The 16,474-nt window shown below is 54.9% G+C and overlaps 1 protein-coding gene across 10 annotated transcripts in view; it reads right to left on the bottom strand.

Moving 5' to 3' along the window:
- The window catches only part of Dnm2 (dynamin 2), a 69,530-nt gene extending 54,501 nt beyond the window's left edge, over positions 1–15,029 (bottom strand). For 3 of the 10 annotated variants that reach the window (XM_042693889.1, XM_042693883.1, XM_042693885.1), the window contains exon 1: positions 14,637–15,028. In XM_042693889.1, coding sequence (XP_042549823.1) covers positions 14,637–14,797 — 161 coding nt within the window. In that variant the 5' untranslated portion in view covers positions 14,798–15,028. Of the gene's footprint in view, positions 1–14,636 lie in introns of all 10 variants that reach the window. The other 7 variants (XM_042693888.1, XM_042693882.1, XM_042693884.1 and 4 more) reach the window with 3 other exon arrangements.
- Between the last annotated feature and the right edge of the window lie 1,445 nt (positions 15,030–16,474).

Here is a 16,474-nt window from a genome sequence, read left to right as displayed (position 1 = left end):
AAAAAGCCGGAAGTGGCGCTGTGGCTCAAGTGGTAGAGCGCTCGCCTTGAGCTGAAGAGCTGAGGGACAGCACCCAGGCCCAGAGTTCAAGCCCCATGGGTCCCTACCCCCACCCCAGCCAGCAGCAGCACCGTGGCTGACACCCACCAAGCCCCTAGGAAGACCCTGGCCAGTGCCCACAGCCGCTCAGCCCCGGCCCTCTGTGAGCACCCAGATGTCAGCTACAGCTTCCGGTCCCGGGGAGGGGGCGTGGGGTAGGGGAGTGAAGTGTGATGCCGGCCTCCCAGGGCAGGCCCTTTGCTGGGTGGGTCTGAGTAGTGACTAAGGTGGAGTCGGGCCTGAAGCTGACACAGGGAGGGAGCCAGGCTTCCAGATCACCTCCACCAGCCCGTGCAAGACTGGGACACACCTAGGAGGAAGGCCTCAGCACTACTACCTGCTGCTCCCCAGGAGTGGAGCGGCCAATCTGATAAATGAATAGGTATAGATGAAGAAGTCTTCCCCCAAAATGGAGAACTCGTCAGGCCCAGGTGATTTGCGCCTGTCATCCTAGCTACCCAGGAGGCTGAGATCTGAGGATTGAGATTCAGACCCAGCCCAGGCAGGAAAGTCCATGAGATTCTTATCTCCCACAAACCATCAGAAAACCGGAAGTGGTGCTGTGGGTGGCTCAAGTGGTAGGGCCTTGAGCTGAAGAGCTGAGGGACATCGCCCAGGTCCAGAGATCAAAGTCTGCACTCCTCCTGCCGCTCCCCCCCCCCAAAAAAAAATAGACCAAAGGAATGGAACAACAGAGTGAACACATACAAGAAGCCAGGAGAGTCTCTTGGGGAAGTAAACACTTGAGCGGAGGCCTGATGAAATGGACAGAGTGAGCCATCGGGCTACATAAGGGGAAAAGCAGGCCAGGGATAGGAACTAGCATGTGCCAAGGTCCTAGGGTAGGATAGAGCCTGGCAGTGTGCGTGCATGCGTGCGTGCGTGCGTGTGCGTGTGTGTGTGTGTGTGTGTGTGTGTGTGTGTGTGTGTGTGTGTTGATCCTGGGGCTTGAACTCAGGACCTAGGCACTGTCCCTGAGTTTTTTTGCTCAATGCTAGTGCTCTACCTCTTTGGTAGTTAACGGGAGAAGAGAGTCTCATGGACTTCCCCGCAGAGGCTACTCACTTCAAACTTTGATCCTCAGATCTCAGCCTCCTGAGTTGCTAGGATTATAGATTTAAGTATATATGTGTAATACTCTAGAATAGCCAAAATAATTCAGAAAAACATCAAAGGAGTTTCATACAGCTTAATTTTAAGACTGACCACAAAGCTACCGAAAATGAGATGAGGGGGTTGGTGGCATGCTCAGGTGACAGGGCACCTGCCAATGAGCAAACATCAGATACCCAGGTTGAGTCCAGGTCTCAGACAAGAGAGAGAAAGAGGAAAAGAGAAAGAGAAGAGAGCAAAAGAGAGGGGGAAAGAGAGGGAGACAGAGACACAGAGAGACAGAGACAGAGAGACAGAGAAAGAAATTGGGCTTTGACAAATGAACAGATTCCCAGAACGGGCTCAAGGAGCCCCAGGCCCAAGCGTGAAATAATGTCCAGGAACGTGCTGATGAGTTTGACTGAGGCTGAGCAATGGAGAAAGGATGGTATTTCCAAGCCATTATACTAGAACATGTGGATATTCCTATAGAAAACCCAATAAAACCAACCCAAACCACAACGAAGTCAGGGCTGAGACCTTAACTCACTGGTAAATGCTTGGCAGGCAGTGAGGCCTGCCTTGTGGTTCCAGTGTGAAAACACAAGGTGGGGAAATGAGCATGTGCCTGTAATCCTAATTACTCCGGGGGTGGAGGTAGGAAGATCTTGGCCTAAGATGGTGCAAGGAAAAGTTTGAGACCCTATCTGAAAACAAAAACAAAAAAAAACAACTAAAGGCCAAAAGGGCTCTGGGGTGTGCTTCAGTAAGCACAGGACCTTGAGTTCAAGCCCCAGTACCAGAACAAAAAACAAAAACCTGGAGGCTTCCAAAGCGGAGTATGCACAGAAAACAGCAGCTTTCCGGGGAGAACACTGGCAGCAGCAGGTCCGGCCCGCTGATGGATCTAATACCGACCTCCAGGACTCCTGACTAGGGCGCCTCACTAACGTGACCTTCTGCACCGAACTGACAGCCCCGGGCTAACCGTGAGAAAGCAGCAGATAAGCCCCGAGTGAGCGACGTCCCACAGGTGCCAAGGTCAGGACGAGCAGCGGGTGGCAAGGAGGCGTGGCCAGGAAGCGCACGTGATATCCAGGGGCCGAAAGAGGATGTGGTGAGAAAAACTGATGAGCTGTGAGTAGTACCAGACACGCGCGCGCGCACACACACGCACACACGCACTCTCCCTCTCTCTCTCTTGAGTCACTACGCCACTTCTGGTTTTCTTGGGCATTTTGTTAGAGATGAGAGTCCCGTAGAGTTTCCTGACTGCGCTGGCTTCGAACTGATCCTCAGATTTCAGCCTCCAGAGCAGCTAGGATGGCAGACGTGAGCCACCTCATTTATTAGCTGCGTGAGTTCATTTTCAGAGCAGCTAGGATGGCAGACGTGAGCCACCTCATTTATTAGCTGCGTGAGTTCACTTTCATAGTGGGTGTTGCGTTATTGCCTGGGCCAGCCTGGATCTAACCCCTGTGTAGCTTAAATGGCAGGCATACACTACTATACCTGGCTTGCTGACTGAGAGATGAGGTCTCCGTGTGCCTGAGCTGGCCTCACACTGTAATCCTCCCAGCCTCTGCCTCCTGAGTAACTAGGATGACAGTCCATGGAGTCTGGACTGTGGAGTTGCCCAGGGCGTAGGAGACTCCTGATAAGAATTACAAGGCAAAGCCGGGCGCTGGTGGCTCATGCCTGTAATCCTAGCTACTCAGGAGGCTGAGATCTGAGGATCGCGGTTCAAAGCCAGCCTGGGCCGGAGAGACCGTGAGACTCTTATCTCCAATAAACCACCAGAAAACTGGAAGTGGCGCTGTGGCTCAAGTGGTAGAGCGCTCGCCTTGAGCTGAAGAGCTGAGGGACAGCGCCCAGGCCCAGAGTTCAAGCCCCACGACCGACAAAAAAAAAAAGAATTACAAGGCATTGATTGGGTGGATGGGCAGGGAACACGCACACAGAGAAATAGAGGAAAAAAGCTGGGCACAGTGGTGCCCACGTGGAATCCCAGGACAAAAGAAGAGAGAAAGGTGGAAAAGGAAGGAATTGAGAAGAGGTGGAAGGGAGGAAAGGACAGAGGAAGGGAGGAGAAAGGGAGACAACACAAGAAAAAGATCTGCTCAGAATCCTGACTCCAGGAACTTCCTTTCAGAGTAATTTATTTTTATATTTATAGTAAGTAGTTAATTCCTTTACTTAAAATCCACGAGACTTCTCTCCAATAAGCCACCAGAAAACTGGAAGTGGTACTGTGGATCAAAGTGGTAGAGCAGTAGCCTTAAGCAAAAAAACTCAGGGACAGCATTCAGGCTCAGAGTTCAAGCATTACGACAGGGAGGGGAGGGGAGGGCAGGGGAGGGGAGGAGAGGGGGCCAGATGCCAGTGGCTCATGCCTGTCATCCTAGGTACTCAGGAGGGTGAGAGCTGAAGATTACGGTTCAAAGCCAGCCCAGGCAAGAAAGTCTGTGAGACTCTTATCTCCAACAAACCAGCAGAAAACCAGAAGTGGCACTGTGGCTCAAGTAGTAGAGTACTCACCTTGAGCTAAAGGTCTTAGGGACAGTGCCCAGGCCCAGAGTTCAAGACCCATAACCAACAACAACAACAACAAAAAAGCAGCTCAGTGGTAGAGTGCTTGCCTTGCATACATGAGGCCCTCGGTTCGATTCCTCAGCACCACATAAGCAGAAAAAGCTGGAAGTGGGGCTGAGGCTCAGGTGGTAGAGCGCTGGTCCACAGCTGAAGAGCTGGGGGACAGCGCCCAGGCCCAGAGTTCAGGCCCCACAACTGTCAAAAAAAACAAGTTTTCACCTGGGTGCCAGTGGCTTTCACCTGTAATCCTAGCTATTCAGGAAGCTGAAATTGGAGGATTTACAAAGCTAGCCAGTAGCCAGGGCAGGAAAGTGTGAAACTCTTCTCTCCAAGTAACCAGCAAAAAGCCAGAAGTGGAGCTGCAGCTCAGGTGGTGGAGCGCCAAGACAACTTGAGCAAAAAAAAGCTCAGGAACAGGGCTCAGCCTTGAGTTCAAGTCCCAGGACTGGCACAAAAAGAGCAAATAAATCTCACCACAGTAGAGTGCTAGCAAGCATGCACAGATGAGGCTGGTGCATCCATTTTCAACCAGTGCTGGGAGCAAATTCCAGGTGGGGGCTGCTGGCCTCCGGAAGCCAGGCGAGCCGCAGACGCCCCAGGGCCAGTGGTACCACCAAGGCCAATGTCACAGAAGTTGGGCATGAGTCCGACTGGCTTCAGCCAGATGGTGGGGAACTCAGAGTTGAGACATAAGAAGATACACACCAACCAACACCACAGCATGCCATCACAGCTGGGGGGAGGAGGGTGCTCCAGGCATGCTTGATTTCTGCCCCTCCTCCCACTCCACGGCTCTGCAATTCCAAAAGGCAGAGACCCAACAAGGCAGGGGGCAAGTGCCTGTGACCCCAGGAGGCAGAGGCAGAATGATGGTGAGTTCTAGGCCAGCCTGAGCTATACTGCAAGACACCAAAAATCCCCTAGGCAAAGGCCCCAGCGCGACTGTTGGCAGGACGCTGCAGGACCAGGGCAGGCCGGCTGCCAGCCTCTAGCAGGACCCTGTCTATGAACAGAGAAGACAGAGTCTCGTGGCCAGCACAGACGGGACAGTGTCCCCTGTCCACCTCGGGGGGCTTCCTCTAGGGCTGGCCTGGCCGTGCCAGGGCGTACCGCCTGCAGGCGGGTGTCCGGCAGCTGTGATGGTTTCTGTCATGTGGCTCACCCGCCAGCCTGCAAGCCCGAAAGGATGCTGGGAGAATGCATCAGGGGACAAGTGGCTCTCCTCTGCTGGGGTTTTGGGGTGCTCCCGGAGTCCTGGACTCCACCGCTGGCCTCTATGCACAGTCAACAGAGTGGGGCCACTTTTGGTTTTTTTTGAGGTTTATTTGGGGTGGGGGGAGGGGAGAGTACTAATATTGGGGCTTGAACTCAAGAGCCCAGGGTCTCTCTCTCAGTTTTTTCATCCGAGACTGGCACTTTGCCACTTGAGCCACAGCTCTACTTCCGGCTTTTTGGTGGTAGATCGGAGAAAAGAGTCTGGTGGCGTTTCATTCCCAGGCTGCCTTTGAACCACAGTGATCCTCGGGTCTCAGTCTCCTGAGTAGCTGGATGGCAGGTGGCAGCTACTGCAGCCCGGCCACAGCGAGCTCTCCACATAGACAAGCAACGCTGCACACACCTGCCACACCACGGGCCCCCAACCAAGAAGCAGGACTCAGGGAGGGGGCAGCTCAGGGAGGAACCCCCCCCCTCAGCCCTATCTCCCTCGAGAGACCCTGATGCTGTCCGATGTCAGGCTTTCAGCTGAATCTCGGTATTTCCTCTTAGCCCATTACTGTTACTGTGGTTACCATGGGAACAGCCAGGGCCACCAGGTGGAAACACAGGCAAAGGTGTCTTTGGACCATGCGTGACCAGTCACACATACAGGAAGAACCAGATGTCAAGGTTTATGCGCAGGTTCGAGTCCCAAGGACTTGAGAAATAAGCAAAATACCAACAAAGGAGCTAGATGCGTGTCTCAAGTGACTGAGCACCTGCCTACCAAGCCCTGGGTCTAATCCACCCCGCACTACCACCCAACAACAACAAACACACCACCTCAGGGCCTGGCACTCGGGAAAGATGCCAACGCAAGAGCCCAGCCCGAGGTAAAAGGTTGGAAAAGATGACGAAGCCAGGGGTGAGGCACAGGCCAGCCAGTGCAGCCTGAGGCCACCCATGAAAGCCACGGTGCTGGGTTCAAGTCTGTCCACTCAAATCCTCAGCGTCCGTGGACAAGCGGCTCTTTTTCATGTTTCCTCCTTGGGAGTGAGGCCTTTGGGCTCTGTGGACATGGCACACGGGGACAGACCACCCACCAGCGCTGAGACCTGCTCTCTTCCTGCCTTTTACTCTGAGCTGCAGTTACACCTGTAGCCACATAGAAAGAACTCTCAGGAGTGCTGCGTGGTTAGAAAAATCAGGTGTGACATAAAGGACCCTGTTTCTGTAGAAAGAAGACATTTAACATAATGGTTGTGAAATGTAACATGAAGCAACTAACTTGTATTTTGTTTTGTTTTTAAACATCTTTCTTTAAAATAGAATGATAGAAGTTTTGCCAGTCTAAAAAAAAGAAAAAAAGAAAGAAAAACCGTGTGTGTGTGTGTGTGTGTGTGTGTGTGTGTGTGTGTGTGTGTGTGTGTGTGTGTGTCACAGCCTGGATGCTGTCCCTGAGCTTTTTTTACTCAAGGCTGGCACTCTACTACTTAGGCCTCAACTCCACTTCTGGCTTGTTGGTGGTAAACTGGAGCTAAGAGTCTCACAGGCTTTCCTGCCTGGGCTGGCTTTGAACCATGATCCTTAGATCTTAGCCAGCTAACTTGCTAGGATACAGGCCTAAGCCGCTAGAGAACTAGCTCTTGAATGACATAACCAGGGTGACAAAGTTTAAGAAGAAGATACATCTACATCATCATCATCAATAACAACAAAACACAGTCCTTTTGGGCTAGGAATGTGGCTTAGTGGTAGAGTGCTTGCCTAGCATGCATGAAGCCCTGGGTTCCATTCCTTAGTACCACACACAGAGAAAAAGCCAGAAGCGGCGCTGTGGCTTAAGTGGTAGAGCACTGGCCTTGAGCAAAAGAAGCTCAAGGACAGCGCCCAGGCCCTGAGTTCAAGCCCCAGGACTAGGAAAAACCAACACAAAAGAACTGCAGTCCTTTCAAAAACGCGATGTATTTTCTGTAGGCACCAGCATGTGCACAAATCCGGGAGCGGGGCACAGCAAGATGGACTCCAGACTGACGTGGTGCTGCTGGGTGAGTCCAGGCGAACGGGACAAGGCAGTAGGTACTGCTAACCCTCATCAGCCGGCGTCTCTCCGTTTACACTGTCTTCCTGCGCTACTGAATTCACAGGCAACACAGCAATGGACAGGCAGTTTCCAATGCTCGTGTGCCCCCTGGGTCATCCCAAATCATCAGCGGGCACTTGGTGGGCCAGGCGTGTACGGGAGCCTGGGTGCTGTGCCCATGGTCTCTGAGGGGCAGGTGGAAGTGCAGGGCACCCACCGGGGGAGTCCCTCTTTCTCACGACCCCCCTGTTTTCATTGCCTATGATTGAGAGTATTCTTTCAATCACCTGTTTACCCATTCTCTGTCCGGCTCAGTCGCCCTGCCGCCGTCTCCAACACCTGGCTCAAAGTAGACACAACTCACGGCTGAACACATAGCTAATAACCTTACAGGGTCTGCAGGATCCAAAGCTGTTCCACGAATGGCCGCTGGTGGCTCCCGCCTGTCATCCTAGCTCCTCAGGAGGCTGAGATCTGAGGATGGTGCTTTGAAGCCAGCCTGGGCAGAAAAGTCTGTGAGACTCTTAGCTACAATTAACCACAAGGAGCTGGAAGTGGAGCTGTGCCTCGAGGGGTAGAGCACTCGCCTTGAGCAAAAAGATCACGGACAGAGCCCAGGCCCAGGGCTCAAGCCCCAGGACTACCCCTCCCTCCAAAACCAAAAGTTGTTCTACGTGTGGATTTGGTCCTGTCCTGGAGTTCCAGGTCCACCATTGGGCTCCATTCCCAAGAGCCAGGCCCACACTTGCCCGTTCTACCTGTGCTGAAAGCCAGGCCCATAGGAGGACAGGAAGAAAAATAACTCAGGGCCTGGGTGCTGTCCTTGAGCTCTTCAGCTTAAGATGGATGCTCTACCACTTGAGCCACAGCACCACTTCTGGTTTTCTGGTGGTTCATTGAGATAAGAGTCCCGGGACATTCCTGCCCAGGCTGGCTTTGAACCTCGATCCTCACATCTCAGCCTCCTGAGTATCTATGATGACAGGCATGAGCCACTGGTGCCGGCTAGAAAATAATTCTTTCATAAAGGTACAGCAGCATATACATTTTCAAGCTGAGAGCAACTCCATGGGATTGATTCCACACTGGCCCCCCCCTCCCCAGCCAAGAACTGGTTGCCCAGGAACCCCAAATACACCCGGAAGTGGGAGTCCTTTCTCTCATGTGCATCTTATCCGGGAGGCAGGCAACTTTTTTCCCCTTCATTCAGACTTGCAGCTAATGCCCTGTAAGTACCTCATTATTGCCTGCATTTTTCCTCAAAGCTTTGACACAATAAAGGACCTAATTACAGCATGCTCTTGGCTTTGCCCCAGTAAACGAGGGCTTAGCGGATGCTCCCATTTTGTCCAGCTGTTGAGGAGCCTATAATTTCAGCATTTTCATTCAAATCGGGCAAAAGCTTGGCAGCGGTGGCTTGGGGCCAAATGCAAATGAGGCGGGGTTCCATTCTGTACCCAACTCCTTATTCCGAGTTCTTAAAAAACTCTTATGGTGCCAGGAGCTGGTGGCTCCCGCCTGTCATCCTAGCTACTTAGGAGGCTGAGATCTGAGGATCGCGGTTCAAAGCCAGCCCAGGCAGGAAAGGCTGTGAGATTCTTATCTCCAATGAACCACCAGAAACCCAGAAGTGGCGCTGTGGCTCAAGTGGTGGAGCGCTCGCCTTGACCTGAGTTCAAGCCCCACGACCAATAACACACACACACACACACACACACACACACACACACACACACACACACACACACACACACACACACACACACACACACACACACACACACACACACACACACACACACACACACACACACAGGCTGCAATTTGGTTTTGCCCCAAAGGAAAGTTGACAGAAACCAAGTCCATCATTTCCAAAGTGGTCTGAACACCTGAGATGCATCTGGGCACAAACCAGCCCTCGAGACGCAGCCGGGGCCACCAACCTGCACCTGCCCAGCGCCTGCCAAGGCCCAGGCAGGCTGCTTCCGTGCCACAAGCTGCTCAAGCTGCTCCGGACCCTGGGAGCACACGGCCCCTCCAGGTGTACAGAAGCTGCCTGCTGAGCAGGTCAGGGCTAAGCGGCCAATCAGGAGAGAGCTCTCAGATGCCTAGAGCAGGTCTGGAAGGACAGAAGGGTGCCCTGGATTGTTTTCTCCTGGTTCAGAGCCCTCACTGGCCCCAGGCCGAAGGAGGCCAGCCCTAAGCCCCACTCCAACTCCTCTTGGACCGCCTCTGTTCATTGCAGGGCCTTTCCACAGGCTGTTCCTACAGCTCGCAATGCTCTTCCCAGCCTCCTTCCAGGCCTTTTGCATGTCTCTGCTCAAGTGTTCGATGTCACCTGACTTCCCAATGGAAAATGTAATCCACGCTTGGAATCCTCTCTACTCTGGAGGCTAAGACCTGGAGGATGGCAGTTTGAAGCCTGCCTAGGCAGAAAAGCCCATGAGTCTCCAAAATAATCAGCAAAATACAGGACTGGAGGTAGAGCACCAGCTGTGAGCAAGAAAGCCAAGCTCAAGGTCTGGAGTACCAAAAGACCTCAATACCAGAAGAAAAAAAAAACACATTTACACACACACACTCACGCTGATCGCCCCTTTATCCTTTCTTTCTGTAATTCCTACCAGCTCCAACTACTTTTCTCCTTTTCTGCTTCAAAGGTGACTTCCCAGGCAGGGGTCTGGCTCACCTCCTCTCCCAGGGGGCTAGCCTGGGGCGAAAGGACTGAGGTAACAGGAAGTCAAGTCTCCCCACCCCCTTTTTTGTCCGACGTGGGCCTTGAACTCTGGGCCTGGGCGCTGTCCCTCAGCTCTTCAGCTCAAGGCGAGCCTCTACCACTTGAGCCACAGTGCCACTTCTGTTTCTCTGGTGGTTCACTGGAGATGAGAGTCTCAAGGATTTTCCTGCCTGGGCTGGCTTTGAACCTCGATCCTCAGATCTCAGCCTCCTGAGTAGCTTGGATGACAGGCGTGAGCTATCGGCACACAGCCTCTCCCCATTCTTAAGGTGTCTCTGCTGGGTCAGGGTGGACAAGTCAAGATTCTCAAACTCGGGGCTGGGAAGGTGGCTCAGTGGTAGAGAACTTGCCTGGCATGCCTGAGGCCCTGGGTTCCATTCCTCAGCACCACATAAGCAAAAAAGAGAAAAGCCGGAAGTAGCGCTGTGGCTCAAGGTAGAGGGCTAGCCTTGAGCTGAAGAGCTGAGGGACAGCGCCCAGGCCCAGAGTTCAGGCCCCACACCAGACCAAAAAAAAAAAAAAGAGTCTCAAACTCCAAGGCTTCCAGAGCAGGCAGGGCCTAGTAGAGCCATTCTAATAATCCAGCGGAGTTCAGGAACAGGTAAGTGAACCATTAACTCATCCAGTCCTGGGGCTTGAACTCAGGACCTGGGTGCTGTCCTTGAACCTTTTTTGTGCAAGCCTAGCACACTACCACTTGAGTCACAGCTCCACTTCCGGCTTTTTGGGGTTGACTGGAGATAACAGTCTCTCAGCCTTTCCTGCCCCGCAGGCTGGCGTCCTCAGATCCTCTGATCTCAGTCTCCTAAGTAGCTTGGATTACAGGCATCAGCTCCTTGCTTGTTTCCACTCTCTTAGCACAGTGACCTCAAAGTTAATCCAAGCTGTAACCACTAGCAAAACTTGCTTTTTTCCAGTTTGTTGGGGAGGTGGGGGGGACACAAAGAACCTCTCCGTGCGGCCCAGGCTGTTCTCAGACTCCCAATCATCCTGCCAAACTCCTTCCTTTACAGGCTTCCTGACTAGGATTACAGGCATGAGCCACGGTGCCCGGCTACACTCCCACTTCTTAATTGGGAATGAAACCTCAGGCCTTGCATGTGAGAAGCATCATTCAACTATGCCCCCAGTACTATCCCCCCCAAAGTCCCTATTGCCAGCTACCAAAGTCACTCACTCCACCAAACCCAGTACACCCAAGTGTGGGGGTGGGGGGAGGCTATGGACCTCATTACTAAACTCTAAAGACCTTCCAATGATATGGAATATGGGTTCTTTGCCAGGCACTCACACTCACACACACACACACACACCCGTCTTGAAGGCATCAGGGCGCCTGCCTGTGTATGTTTATGAACAACCGAGGAAGGAAACAAGGTTCTCCACTGTGGCCTCAGTTCGGCCAAATACTCAGGAAGAAGAACCAGGGAGTGGAATTCAGAGGCCCAAGCCAGGCCCAGTAGGGCACAGCTGCAATCCCATTACTTCCAGCCTCCCTACTGGAGGATCTGAAGTTTGAGGCCAGCCAGGGTTACGTAATGAGGAAAAGAAAAAAGGAAGGAAGACTTGCTGCTGGGCTCTCACCTGCATTCCAGAAATTAAAAACAAACAAACTTCCGTTTTTCTCAAAGAGCAGGCCTTTCTACTTACTGCTTTGTAAGCCTTGAATTACTGATTTGTTTTTTTGTTATTTTGTGTGTGTGCGCGCTGGTTCTGGGCCTTGAATTCGGGGCTGAGCACTGTCCTTGAGCTTTTGTGCTCAAAGGCTAGAACTCTATACTAGAGTCACAGCTCTGCTTCAAGCTCTTTAGTGATGAAATGGAGAGTCTCATGCGCATTCCTGCCTGGCTGGCTACAAACCATGATCCTCAGATCTCAGCCTCCTGAGTAGCTAGGATTACAGGTGTGAGCCACCTATGCTTGACAAAGTCAACTTTTTTCTCCTTTTTCTTTTTTGTCAGTCATGGGGCCTGCACTCTGGGCCTGGGCGCTGTCCCTCAGCTCTTCAGCTCAAGGCTAGCGCTCTACCACTTGAGCTACAGCACCACTTCTGGAGTTTACGGATTATGTGATACTGAGGAATCAACCCAGGGCTTCAGGTATGCTAAGCAAACCACTCTACCACTGAGCCACACTCGCAGTCCTGTCCTTGAGCTTCTTTTGCCCTAGGCAAGCACTCTACCACTAGAGCTAATTTGCCACTTCCAGCTTTTTCCAGAGTAGATTATTGGCGATAAGTCTCAAGGAGTTATCTGCACGAGCTGACTTTGAACTGTGATCCTCAGATCTCAGCCTCCTTAAGTAGCTAGGATTACCGGTGTAAGCTACCACTGCCCAAGCAAAAGAAAACATTTTTTTTTAAAGCAATTTCTCTTGTGTGTATGCAGTACTGGGTTTGAACTTAAGGCCTGGCACTTGCTTGGTGCTGCTTGTGTTGCTTTTTCCCAGGTTTAGCCTGAGGGTTCAAAAGATCCCTGTGCTTCTGCTTCTTGAGTAACCGGGACTACAGGCATACACCTCCATGCCAAACCAAAGGCAGCCCTTTTTTTTTCCTCTTCCTTTTCTGTCCATCGTGGGGCTTGAACTCAGGGCCTGGGCACTGCCCCTGAGCTTTTTCTCTCAAGGCTAGTGCTCCACCACTTTGAGCCACAGCGCCACTGACCAGGGAGCACTTTCAATGCACGGTGTCACCGCCTCCTTTTCCCATTCTTGTTCAGGGCCATCACCACACACAAGCAAATGAAGCACAGAGTTGTGCGATGCCCACAGCAAGCCTGGGTAGGAAGGAAAGCAGCCCTTGGCCGAGGGGCCCCCCTGCCAGGCCCGGCTGCCTGTACCCCTGGCACCTTTCTGCCCCAGTAAATTCAGGGCAGTGTGCCTGGCACAGCAAAGAGGAGGAAGAAAAAAAAAACCTAGGACTGTGGGAAGGCAGGAGCAAGGCTGGGCGCCCAGCCTGATGGCTTTTCTCAGTCTCCTGGCCCATCTCTATGGTGCCACCCACGAGAAAGAGCTGACTGAGACGCCAGGGTGAATGTCACCGCGGCCGACCAATAACTAGGAAGAGGAATGCCGGCTCAGGGGATGGGGATGTTATCTATTGGCAGCCACACCAAAGACTTCCTGGAATAGAAGAGCCCGCCCTTGCGGGAGGGAGAGGCCGGCAGTAAGGGGGAAGGGCAAGGGGGTGAACCAACTCGGACAGCACTCATTCATCCACTTCCTGAATCCCAGAAACAACCCGGGAGAAGCACTTGCCTGCCGGATGGCTTTGGTGGAGCAGGGGGGGGTGGGAACAAGGACTGCTCCTCGGCTGCTCTCCCCAAGAGAAAAAGAGCTGCACCCCAGCACTTGCTTTCCAGGCCCAACTAGGCAAGAGGCCCATTACACCAGCTCCATGGAAAGAAGCTCCTAGCTGAGCCTCCTTGCTAGCTGAACTCCTCCTGTGGCTCGCAGACCCTGGGATGCTGTGCTAAGGTCCAGGACAGGATTCTAGAAAGTTCTCCTGAGCTCAAACTTCCAACTGAGGAGAGGAAAAAAGTTTTCAAGCTTACTCTTTTGGTTCTCTTCTCTCCCCCCTCCCCCCATTCTCTGGTCATTCCTGGGAGAGAGACAGGAGGCTGCCAGTGATGTGTAGACACTAAGAGTGGGCTGACAAGATGGATTCACTTGTAAGAAAGGAAGAGCCAGCTTTGGGGGCAGAGAGGAGAGGGGAAAGCCAGCCTAGGAGAACCAGACAAGGCAGATCTCCCCCGCCACCCCAAGTCCAGCCACAGGGTGACAGTGGAGGCTAGCTGGGGCCATCAGACACAAGGTCTCCCCCCTAAGCTTTAGAAAGTCTGGGGGGGGGGGCACAGATGGGCGACCCGACAGCAGACAGAGGTCACTCGGGGACAGCTAGCCAGGCAGCAGGGGACTTCCGGGTGGGGGTCTGGACAGATGGACAGCCAAATGGTAACGGTAGGAGAACCAAGCAACCAAACAAAACGGGGCACGGGGCTGGGGGGGGGGGGAGGAGGTGAGGCGGGAGGCGCGGCTCCAGATAAACGAACCGCCATGCAGACGGCGGCAGTCACCCCGCGAAGACACCCCAGGGGCTCCCCGGAGACACGGGCAGAGCCGATCGGACTCCGTAACACCGAGAACCCCCAAAATCATGTCACTGCTGAGAGCCGGGGCGACACGCACGGCCGAGGGGCGGGGGGTGTCCGCCGTGCGGGGTCGCCGCCCCGCCGCGGGGCCGGGCCCGCCTCCCCGGTGCCCGTCCCCGGCGCCCGCCCGCCCGCACGCACGCGCGCGCCGCGGTTACGCCGTCCGCGCAGGGCGCGCCATGCCCGAGCCCGCCCGCCCTCCGCGCCCTAGGCCGCCGCCCGCCGCCCGCCGCCGCCCGCCGCCCGCCGCCGCCCGCCCGCCCGCCCGCCCGCCGCCGCCCGCCGCCCGCCCGCCGCCCGCCGCCCGCCCGCCGCCCGCCGCCGCCCGCCGCCCGCCGCCGCCCGCCGCCCGCCCGCCGCCCGCCGCCCGCCCGCCGCCCGCCGCCCGCCGCCCGCCGCCGCCCGCCCGCCGCCCGCCGCCGCCCGCCCGCCGCCGCCCGCCGCCCGCCGCCCGCCGCCGCCCGCCGCCCGCCGCCCGCCGCCCGCCCGCCGCCCGCCGCCCGCCCGCCCGCCGCCCGCCGTCGCCCGCCCGCCGCCCGCCGCCCGCCCGCCCGCCGCCCGCCCGCCCGCCGCCCGCCGCCCGCCCGCCCGCCGCCCGCCGTCGCCCGCCCGCCGCCCGCCGCCCGCCCGCCCGCCGCCCGCCGCCCGCCCGCCCGCCCGCCGCCCGCCGCCCGCCGCGCTCGCTCACCGGCCCACGAAGTTCTCGAGCACCGAGCTCTTGCCGGCGCTCTGGCCGCCCACCACGGCGATCTGCGGCAGGTCCAGGTGGCAGCTCTGGCCGATGGAGCTGAAGGCGTCCTGCAGCTTGTTGACCAGCGGGATCAGCTCCTCCATCCCGCGGTTGCCCATGGCGCCGGCGGCCCGGCCCCCCCGCCCGAGCGCCCGGCGCTCCCGGCCCGTGTCCTAACCTTCCCGGACCTTCTCCTCAACGACCCGGCCCCGCGACGCCAGTGGCCGTTGCTTTCCCCCCACCCCGACCCGTCCCCGGGACTCGGCGAGACGACGCCAGCTCCCGGTTCGGCCTCACAGTCGCCGCCTCATCCGCCTCATCCGGTTCTCAGGCGACACCCGACCGGAGCGACCTCCCCGCCCCGGCGCGGGGGGCGGGGAGGCTGCGCCCCAAAAAAAATCTAAAGCCGCCTTGAATTGGTCCACACTGTTGCCACTCACGCATGTGAGCCAATGAAGACCTACAGCTGAGTAAGCCTTCCTCCGAGGGGCTGTTCCGCGAGCTCATTGGAGGAAAGAGCTGTCACTCTTGTGTGACAGCCAGTAGGAATAGAAACTGAGTTGTCAAGGCTCGGGAGGCGGTGTTTCGGGAAAAGACATGGTGGCTCCGCCCAATATGGAGTTCCACAGGTTTATTGGCAGAAAGAACTGCCAGTCTGAAAGATAGCCAATGATGTTAGAGATCGAGCCTCAAACTCTGGTTTGTTACTTGACGCTATCTAGTTCCCTAAAGTTTTTCTATTGGTCGAAATAAATGTCATTTCGCTTCTACAGCCAATAAGGCAAAAGAGGCTGAGCTTCAACGTTCCAATCTTGACTCTAATTGAGAACTGTATCTGTCAATCAAAGGAACTCTCATTCTAACTGGTGATTGTAGTACGTTACTGTCTTCTGAAGAAACTCCCATTCTAAACTGGTGATTGTTGTGTATTAGTCTTCTGAAGTACAGGTTAAGATCCGCCATGCTCGCCGAAAGGCGACACCTCGTGGTGGGACCCAGTGACTGTCACGTCTGAGTTTTGGGATTCTATAGAAACTCCATGTCCCAGAATGCCTCGTCATTCCCAGCCTGCGTGACGCTCTGAACGCGGAGACCCAAGACGCTCAGAAGTTGAGTCAAGCAAGATTTATGTCTCCTAGGGAGAGAAGGAGACTAAAGTCAAGGCTTGAGCCGCGGATGTGGCCCAGTGGTAAAGTGCCCGTGCCGAGACACAAAGAAGAGCTGTTACTTTTTTTAGTCGTGGGGCTTGAACTCAGGGCCTGGGCACTGTCCCTGACCTCTTCCATTCAAAAGCTAGTATTCTACCACTTTGAGCCACAGCGCCACTTCCGGCTTCTGGTGGTTCCTTGGTGATAATTCTCCTGGACTTTCCTACCTGGGCTGGCTTCGAAGCATCATCCTCAGATCTCAGCCTCTTAAGTAGCTAGGATTACAGGCCTGAGCCACCAGCGCCAAGACAGCAGTAACTTCTTGATGTTAACCTTGGGCAAGCTACTTCCTATTTCAACTCCTGCCAATGGCGACATGAGTGTTCACTGGGATTAAAGATTCACGCTGCCACACTCAGCTTGTTAACTGGATGTTCTGTTTCTCCCAGTTGGCCTCTAATGATCCTCCACATTTCCACCTCATAAGTAGCTGGAATTAAAGGGTGAATTTCCACATCCCAATTCTTTATGGCTACTTTTTACTGGTAGGCTTTAAGTCAGGGCCTGGGTGCTGTGAACTTTTGTGCTCAAGGCTAGCCACAGTTCCACCTCCTACTTTTTTGCTAGTTAGTAGGAGACAAGAGACTC

The sequence above is a fragment of the Dipodomys spectabilis genome, unplaced genomic scaffold, assembly GCF_019054845.1.
Source record: "Dipodomys spectabilis isolate Male_0828 unplaced genomic scaffold, ASM1905484v1 ptg000173l, whole genome shotgun sequence".
Lineage (NCBI taxonomy): Eukaryota > Metazoa > Chordata > Mammalia > Rodentia > Heteromyidae > Dipodomys > Dipodomys spectabilis.
The sequence above is the reverse complement of the archived record's forward strand: the minus strand, read 5'-3'. Positions and strand labels throughout refer to the sequence as shown.